This window comes from Bufo gargarizans, chromosome 1 (assembly GCF_014858855.1).
Source record: "Bufo gargarizans isolate SCDJY-AF-19 chromosome 1, ASM1485885v1, whole genome shotgun sequence".
NCBI classification, from domain to species: domain Eukaryota; kingdom Metazoa; phylum Chordata; class Amphibia; order Anura; family Bufonidae; genus Bufo; species Bufo gargarizans.
In genome coordinates, this window is record NC_058080.1 from 170,864,614 (window position 1) to 170,874,579 (window position 9,966).

The following is a 9,966-nucleotide window of genomic DNA, read 5'->3' on the forward strand; positions in this document are numbered from 1 at the left end:
GGCCGATGCAGCTGCAGCGCTGATAACGTCGTGACATCACGTAATCGCATAGTGTGATCCAAATGTGCTGCCGGGCCCTGCCTACTGCCATTTACTTAAAATGACCAGCGCCGGCACTGGGAACTCTTCTCCCCGATCCTCCTCTCAGCTGCGAATGCGCATGCGCACGCATTCAAAATTATGTTCTGCGTCTTCCCACTGTAATTTTCACTGTGAAAATCGCGGAAGCACCTCTAGAGGCTGTCAGGGAGACAGCTACAAGAAGCTTGATTAACCCTAAGGGAAACATAGCAAACACTTTGAATTTAAATGCTGAGAAAGGGGTGGAACATATGTGATGTCATGATATAGGCAGATCATCTGATGGGGGGGGGGGCGGAAATTTTTATCTTGCCTAGGGCGGCAAAAATGCTTGCACCAGCCCTGACTGCTGGTATCTGTATTTTGCGTATCCGGGTTTGCAGACCACAAAAATCGATAATGATGGTGTGAATGAGCCCTTATTCTGTCATCTCAATGCACTCAAATGCCCAGCAACATTAGATAAAAATCTATGTAAAATCAATAACAAACCGTATTGTATGCTATAATTTCTTACTGGCAGCCTCCATTTTAAAAAGTGTCTGCTTTTTACTCCTGTAACAGCACCAACCTTATCCTTTGGATATCTCTGGTACTGCAGTTCATCACAATACTCGTTCTCTATTCTTATGTAACCACTAAAAGCTCCCAAGGTTTATAATTGTAAAATGAAAGATAGTGTGTATTATGAGGGAAGTAGAGCTCAGAGAGTCCTTTTTCTCAAACAATTTTCCGCTTTGGTCAAAGCCCAAAAAAACGTTTGCTGCTTTTTCAATGATAAGCAGAGTTATTTCTATGAAGCAAGACTGATGAGCAGATGTTTATTTCTTGCTTTCTAGGTATTGGGGAAGAGTGTGATCTTCATCGGTTTTATAATTGCGTATATCCAACACTTTGTAAGTATACAGATTCACAGTCATATAGATTTTTTTTGGATAGTACAGTATTTGTATCATGCTTGTGGATGCGCTGCATAGAGGATCTGGCATTTATGGTTCCCTCAATGAACTGTAGCTCCCCACAGCCGGCACGTATGCAGACCCAAACCGTGACACTCTCACCACCATGCTTGACTGTAGGCAAGACACACTTGTCTTTGTACTCCTCACCTGGTTGCCGCCACACATGCTTGACACCATCTGAACCAAATAAGTTTATCTTGGTCTCTTCAGATCACAGGACATGGTTCCAGAAATCCATGTCCTTCGTCTGATTGTCTTCAGCAAGCTGTTTGTGGGCTTTCTTGTGCATCATCTTAAGAAGAGGCTTCCTTCTGGGATGACAGCCATGCAGACCAATTTGATGTGTATGATCTGAGCACTGACAGACTGACCCCCACCCCTTTAACCTCTGCAGCAATGCTGGCAGTACTCATATGTTTATTTTGAAAAGATAACCTCTGGATATGACGCTGAGCATGTGCCTTCAACTTCTTTGGTCGACCATGGCGAGGCCTGTTCTGTTCCAGACCAGTATGATAGAGTGTGAGAGCGATAACACCAAATTTAACACACCTGCTCCTCATTCACACCTGAGACCTTGTAACACTAACGACTCAAATGACACTGGGGAGAGAAAATGTTTAATTGGGGTGTACTTTTGTTGCCAGCGGTTTAGACATTAATACAAACCGGATTCCAAAAAAGTTGGGACACTATACAAATCGTGAATAAAAACGGAATGCAATGATGTGGAGGTGCCAACTTCTAATATTTTATTCAGAATAGAACATAAATCACAGAACAAAAGTTTAAACTGAGAAAATGTACCATTTTAAGGGAAAAATATGTTGAATCAGAATTTCATGGTGTCAACAAATCCCAAAAAAGGTGGGACAAGGCCATTTTCACCACTGTGTGGCATCTCCCCTTCTTCTTACAACACTCAACAGACGTCTGGGGACCGAGGAGACCAGTTTCTCAAGTTTAGAAATTGGAATGCTCTCCCATTCTTGTCTAATACAGGCCTCTAACTGTTCAATCGTCTTGGGCCTTCTTTGTTGCACCTTCCTCTTTATGATGCGCCAAATGTTCTCTATAGGTGAAAGATCTGGACTGCAGACTGGCCATTTCAGTACCCGGATCCTTCTCCTATGCAGCCATGATGTCGTGATTGATGCAGAATGTGGTCTGGCATTATCTTGTTGAAAAATGCAGGGTCTTCCCTGAAAGAGATGACGTCTGGATGGGAGCATATGTTGTTCTAGAACCTGAATATATTTTTTTGCATTGATGGTGCCTTTCCAGACATGCAAGCTGCCCATGCCACACGCACTCATGCAACCCCATACCATCAGAGATGCAGGCTTCTGAACTGAGCATTGATAACAACTTGGGTTGTCCTTGTCCTCTTTGGTCCGGATGACATGGCGTCCCAGATTTCCAAAAAGAACTTTGAATCGTGACTCGTCTGACCACAGAACAGTCTTCCATTTTGCCACACTCCATTTTAAATGATCCCTGGCCCAGTGAAAACGCCTGAGCTTGTGGATCTTGCTTAGAAATGGCTTCTTCTTTGCACTGTAGAGTTTCAGCTGGCAACGGCGGATGGCACGGTGGATTGTGTTCACTGACAATGGTTTCTGGAAGTATTCATGAGCCCATTCTGTGATTTCCTTTACAGTAGCATTCCTGTTTGTGGTGCAGTGTCGTTTAAGGGCCCGGAGATCACCGGCATCCAGTATGGTTTTACGGCCTTGACCCTTACGCACAGAGATTGTTCCAGATTCTCTGAATCTTCGGATGATGTTATGCACAGTTGATGATGATAGATGCAAAGTCTTTGCAATTTTTCGCTGGGTAACACCTTTCTGATATTGCTCCACTATCTTTCTGCGCAACATTGTGGGAATTGGTGATCCTCTACCCATCTTGGCTTCTGAGAGACACTGCCACTCTGAGAAGCTCTTTTTATACCCAATCATGTTGCCAATTAACCTAATTAGTGTTAATTGGTCTTCCAGCTCTTCGTTATGCTCAAATTTACTTTTTCCAGCCTCTTATTGCAACTTGTCCCAACTTTTTGGGGATTTGTTGACACTGTGAAAATTGAATCAACGTATTTTTCCTTTAAAATGATACATTTACTCGGATTAAACGTTTGATCTGTCATCTACGTTCTATTACAAATAAAATATTGACATTTGCCATCTCCACATCATTGCATTCAGTTTTTATTCACAATTTGTTTAGTGTCCCAACTTTTTTGGAATCCGGTTTGTAGCTGTGTGTTGAGTTATTTTGAGGCAACACCAAATTTACACTGTTATACAAGCGGTACACTGACTACTGTACATTGTATCAAAGTGTCATATTATTATAAGATATAATAAAATATTAACAGAAATGTGAGGGGTGTACTCACTTTTGTGAGACACTGTATCTGCTAGTATAACAGTAGGGTGTAAAATAAGGATGACAGTTCTGTTTCTTATTCTCTGAACAGGCCTTGATAAAGATGCCCACAGAAGAGCATTGCACTTATCCATGTAATGTGTGATACTCTGAGTCACTCATTGTGAGAAAATCAAGTGTGACTATTTACTGTGCTAAAAGAGAACATTAAAGAGACAGAAAATGAAGTAGAATACATGGAGTGACAAAACATTATATAAAGAAAATCAAATTATTTTAAAATAATAAAAAAAATTATATTTACTCTGTTGATCCTCCACCGCACAGTGTGCACCCTTTCCAATGTTTGCCCACTGTTTTGCAGGTCTGTTTGTTTTTTTCTGCTCTGTTTTGGTATGGACGTGTGGTCATTGTATCCAAAAAATCAATGTAATGATGACCAACGCTGCTGCAGCCAATGATTAAATGCGGCAGTCTCATGGCTGTGTCGAAGCAGAGGATGAAGAAGCAGAGTTCGGCTGGAGACCCGAGAAGTGTCAAAATAAAAGCAGTGTTTCAATATTGCTGTTACATACTTGTTATGACATCCCCTGCTGTTCTTTTGATTCTCTTCTAGAATGTCCACCTAATGTGGCCAATACCCCTGATCAGTGCACATGCTCAATAGCTCCTTTTATGCATGGGTTGCAGGCAAAATCCTGATATTGGGCAGGACAACCAGTAAGAGATACTGAACAAGAAGTAACTTCTTGTCATTAGCACAGGACACATCAGGTGGATGTTCTAACACTGCATCAAAGAAAACTAGGGAGCACCATATCAAGAATGTAACAACGCTATCTAGACAGGAAATATTGTTAGATTTTGCATGGTCTAACAGAGAAATATGCTATTCATTGTGGTAGAAACCTTTAACCTTTTAGGGTCTATACTGTATGTGATGTCTCTGTGTCTGCAGATGAAATAGAGAAAGAGGAACTATGTAGTGTAGGAATGTACAATTCTACGTGTCCAGTTCCTTGTGAAGAAACAGACTATCCTGCTACGCTCTCCTATTCAACATTTCCAAGTGACAAAGCTGCCAATTATCTCTCCACCAAACTTAACAGAAGTGCTTCATACATGAGGTAAATGTGCATGTCACCAGTCTGACTTAAAGTTCTTCTGTTGTCACCTTAATACTGGTTTATCCATGTTTTAATATTGATCACAAATAAATTACTGAGCTCATCAATGACCTTAAATTGTCTCAGGCTGGGATTTTATTATCTGCAAACAGAGGAAGCCCAGGAAGCTCAGCGTGAAACATCTTAATGCATGAAACATTGTTGTGTGACTAAGTACCTAAGCAACATAAATCATGTACAGCAAGAGACAAACATCAGCCATGGTTTTCTAATGAACAGTCTATTGATTTTGAATATGTAACCTGAGGAAAGAATGCCTAGTACAGCTATTTCATGCCTAGGAGAGCTAGATAACAAAATTGACCGCACACAAAGGAGGTGTCATTAAGGTGTTCTACACATGTTCATTAGGGTCTAGAATACAAGTTATGTAATCTTATTCTATTAGATGTCATGGTTATTTAACATAGTGTAATTGTCGTTTCAGTGTATTTTTTATAGGGGGCATTTATGAAGGCTGTTACGCCAGCTTTGTGGCATTAAATTGTCGCATGTTTTGGCACAAATACCGTGTTGCACATACTTTTGTGACCTTTGGCTTCCCATGCCACCTTCAGAAGTGGAGTGAGAAATTGTTCTGTTTTGGAAAATAGATAATTTTTAAGGTGCATTTATGATTAGTAACACTGGTAAATGTTGCACAAATGTCACACCCAGTCGCAAAGTATGTTGGATAACCCCCCTGTCGTACAATCACTTGAAAAGACGAAACCACATTAGAAGTGTGTCTGAATTATAAAACCCGTTTGCCATCTCATAAATTTGGTGCATGACAAGAATCCAAAGGCAGACTTAAAAGTGAGAGAAGAAAACAACGCAGTTCATAAATGTGTAGAAATATTATTTCATACTTGAGGCAATGCAATAGTTATGCCTCAAGCATGTCGTAGTTTTATTCCGTCCGCTTCTCGGTATGTTTGCCGTGCTGCGGCCAGACTTTCCGGCCCTCCCCCTTTCGGCGGCGTGGTGCACTAGCGGCAGAATGGATCCGGCAGACTGTTCTCCGCCGGAACAGCCTGCCGGAGAAGGCTGCCGCTAGTGTGAAAGTAGCCGAAGTGTGATTTCCCCCTCCTTATCTGTTCTGTGATATCTGGAGCTGAAAATAAACATAGTGGGAAGTAAGGTTGTCACAGTGCTGACAGATTCCATCGAAGAGAGACACCCCCTGCTTGTGCCCCCTCACTTTATAGTTGAAGAGGGGAATAATTAGGTTGAAAAAAACATCAGGGAGACCCAAAAAAATACCTTTTCTGTCATAGTTATGATTGTACAAAAAAGCACAGCCATTATGCAAATGTTTTTGAAAATTTATAAGATGCTGCCCATAAAAGGGGTGTGTGCAAGACTAATAAAGAGAATAATGCATGTTTAAAAATACAGTGTTTTCTTGTACTTCCCAAAGGTCTCTTGAATGTTAAAGGCTATGCAGTGCTGTCTTCTTCATATTTACAGTACTTTCTATGACAGTGGCCCTTTACTTTTTGACCAGAACCTTTATTTCCCTTCCTGACCAGGCGCATTTTAAAACTGTAGACCTGTGCTAATTTGATAGCCATTTCTCTGCTAATTGACACGTACTTCTCAGAAGAAATAGGGCATCCAAATGGTTGAATATAATAACAAACTATATATTTTTCTCGAAAATGTCCACAAATATCACTACTTTTGGAATGACTATCTAGAACACCATGACTTTTTACCTAAACACAAACAGCATAACATAGAGAAACATTGTAAAACTGCTGTGATTCATGGTTAAAATGTATACTATATTTCAAAAGATATATCGATTGTGATAAGTAAAATTTCATATTATAATATCATCAATATTCATTTATTTTCCAATATATCTGCTTATTTGTACAGAGAACTCTGTAGGATGTTTGAAAATAATAATTGTGGGCCTCCCAGACATTTATGCTCTGTGGGCAGTCAGCAACTGGTTCTAAACATATTTTACTAGATTTAATGGGTAAACAATAAAGTCTGTATTCAGTAATGCACTTCTTCACTTGGTTGATCTACTTCTCTACCATATTACTTCGAGGTCATATGTTAGCTTGCCATAGTTTAAAAGACACATCTTGACAGATTCAGAGGAACATTACTTATTCTACTTCCTTTGAGTACCAGCATTATAACCTGGATAAGGGGTACAGTGAGCTCAAATGGGTGTTAACAAAATAATGGATCCACAATATTTAATCCACCTTCCATCCTTGAAGAAACCAGTTTGTTAAGTTGGGCTGGCTCGCTACTATATCCAAGATACACTGAGCAAATCATGCAGTATAGGGTTCTGCTGTCACAGAGATACAGCTGATTTGTCCAGCATCCCGTCACTTTGGTGGGATCAACATGACAAGATGCTGGACTAATCATTTGCCAGCAGCAAAAGGTGATAAAGGCATTTCAGAATTTCATTAGGAAATTGCTTGATATTTTTAGTTTCCTTTTAATATGTAAATGCATTTGATTCTTTTTTTTTTTCTTTTTAGAAATAATTTGGTGTACATTGACATTAAATACCAGGAGTTAAATTACAAAATTACCAAGCAACAGAAAGCTGTGACATCTAGTGAACTACTTTGTAAGTTACCAAGAAAAAGAACCTTCCATTTACATTCGTCATCTGTATTAGGCCTCTTGCACACGGCCGTTGTGGTTCTGTTCCGTGCATTGGGGATCGCAATTTGCTGTCCCCAATGCAGAGGCAACGTCCGTGCGGCGGCGGCCAGAATGGATCCAGACCCATTCAACTTGAATGGGTCCGTGATCTGTCTGTTCCGCAAAAAAATAGAACTTTTATGTTTTTGCGGAACGGAAGCACAGATTGGAACCCCATGGAAGCACTCCGTAGTGGTTCTATGCTTCCGTTCCGCGCTGCACCGCATCTCTGGATTTGCGGACACATTCAATTGAATGGGTCCGCATCCGTGATGCGGAGTGCACACGGTCGGTGCCCCGTGTATTGCGGAACCTCCGTATGCAGCCCGCAATATGGCCACGGGAGCACAACAGCCGTGTGCAAGAGGCTTTACTCAGCAATCATGTATTCAGCAACGAAAATTTTAACAATTTTTTTCCCACTCAAAAACTAGCCACTGCCAAGTTTGGACAATATCTAATATAACATGTTTTTTGTTCTTCTTTTGTGTGTGTGCGTGTTTTTTTTTTATATTATGAACAATGGTGGTGCAACTACTGTGTGAACCGATGTTTTAGGTATGGGCTACAATTGAGGGCTGTATCCTGGCAGCTCGTGGGTATTCACCCTTTAACAAATACAGGGATCAGGTCTTCACTGCAGGAAAAGCACCAGGCCACTACATCTTTGTGTAGTCTCTGTGTGGTTGGCTGCTGACCTACAGGAGTCCGTGACACCGGAGTGAGGCACTGAGGGTACAGGCAACTTTATAGTCAATAACAGGCCGAAGTCAGGGTGGGCAGAGTTTGCGTGAATCCATCAAAAAAGGTCCTAAGGTCAGGGCAGGCAACACAGGTTCAGAATCTGCGAAACAGGCAGAAGCCCGTACATAGGCAGACAAACAGATTATAGCACCTTTGCAGGATCTCTAGCAAGGTAGAAAAACCTATTGCTCAGGCAAGTGGTAGAACAAACAGCCAAGAATATATGAGAGTTGATTAGCTCATTAGTCAAGCAGCTGCACACAGAGCAAAAGAGGAATTAAACCTTGAAGTACTACAGGGTGAGGTTCAATGAATAGCATCTCTAATACACACTCAGGATACCGGCTGGGGGGCTGGAACTGCGACAGATACAGGGTGAGTGGAACGGCACCTCTGCCCACTCAGATGATACTCAGATAGGAAATGATGGCTAGGCAACCTGAACATACCAATAGAGTAAGCTTTAGGAAAAAAAATAAACATAGATAATGCAAATAGAACAGTAATAATTTAAAACCACACCACATTGCCCATACTTCATGTATATATTTACCCAAAGACATTTACATGTAAGAGAACATCTGACTTGCCTCTAAGAATGCCTTTAGTTAGTGCAGAAATCCTTGTGCATGGGACTTGTTGGACTCATAGGAGTTCATAAGGAAGGAGTCCAAAAGAGCATGTCATGATTTCACTTTGTTGATTTAGTACAGATTTGATAAAGAAAATCTTTGCATGCCTTCGTATGAAATTGGAAGCATACAGAGGTACACTAGAGGCCTTATACATGCATCTCTATGGCAGCGGGAATAAAGTTGTACTATGGCAGAGAGCATGAGCCTTTAAATGGGTTGCTTGTGCGTTGAGACCTGTCGGACTGCTAGTAGTACATCTAAAAAAGTTCACCTCAACCAAACCCTTAAATCTGCTATTGCACAAATTGACCAGAGTCTACTCCAGCCTGTTTTAATTCCCTCTTTTGAAGGGTACAATGCAGCACAGAATTTGATATAGTTGGATTTACTTATTTGTAATTTGCTCGTTTTTAAAGATCATTTTCTACCACCTATAAAGTGATTTGTACATCATAGCAATGTCAACCATTTTAACAGATTCTCCCATTCTGTTTTTTTCTTTGCTTTTAGCTGACGTGGGTGGACAGATGGGTCTGTTCTGTGGAGCAAGTGTGATAACAATCATAGAGGTTCTGGAGTTTCTCTTTACTAACTTCTTCTGGTTTTGCGCCTTCCTGATTCTGAAAGTACCCAATATCTCAAAATGCACTGACAATCAATCAAGATATAAACAAGAGGGGCAACAATGTTGATGACCAGTATATTATGTGTCTCTACATCCCAGGTGTTATTTTCCATGTACCTGTACATACCTGTGTATATGCTGGTCGGAGCTAACCATTCTACTTTCCAGATATGTAGGCATGTACAGTGACTGTGCAAGATCTTTCAGTACATTCATAGGACATTGACAGGCAAATTTTTCTATGATGTGCTTTCCTGTGTATTTTACAGGTATGTATAGTAGCTAGTGATCTGTTTGATTACAGTATGTGTAAAATAAAAAACATATAATTGTCTCTTTTTACATACATTCTAGCAGGTGGTAGTGGTACTGCAATAGGCAAACATATTTACTAGAATCTAGGTTTTTCAGGATCTTGTAAAAAAAAATTATAAAGATGAAGGAACTTTTAACTGTCCATTGTATTCTTCCCCTTTGGGGTTACCACAGGGATATAAACAAGAAATATATCAAGGGGAGAAAAACAGAACTGGATCGCACATCCACAATGCTATGCTTTGATCTAATCAAACTCGCTTCTCAGCGCCCCCCCATACTGCATGCTGTACAAGAGGCATTAGTGCATGTTTTAATCAAAAGTGGGACCTATTCTGACAAAAAGGCACAGCACAATG

General features: G+C 40.6%; 1 protein-coding gene across 1 annotated transcript in view; it reads left to right on the plus strand.

The window, feature by feature from the left end:
- ASIC5 (acid sensing ion channel subunit family member 5) overlaps positions 1-9,689 on the plus strand; it is a 56,198-nt gene extending 46,509 nt beyond the window's left edge. Inside the window, exons 3-6 of the mRNA XM_044298763.1 lie at positions 921-977; positions 4,393-4,561; positions 7,120-7,211; positions 9,178-9,689. Of these exons, the coding sequence (XP_044154698.1) occupies positions 921-977; positions 4,393-4,561; positions 7,120-7,211; positions 9,178-9,359 (500 nt within the window). The 3' untranslated portion in view covers positions 9,360-9,689. The remainder of the gene's footprint in view (positions 1-920; positions 978-4,392; positions 4,562-7,119; positions 7,212-9,177) is intronic.
- The last annotated feature ends 277 nt before the right edge of the window (positions 9,690-9,966 follow it).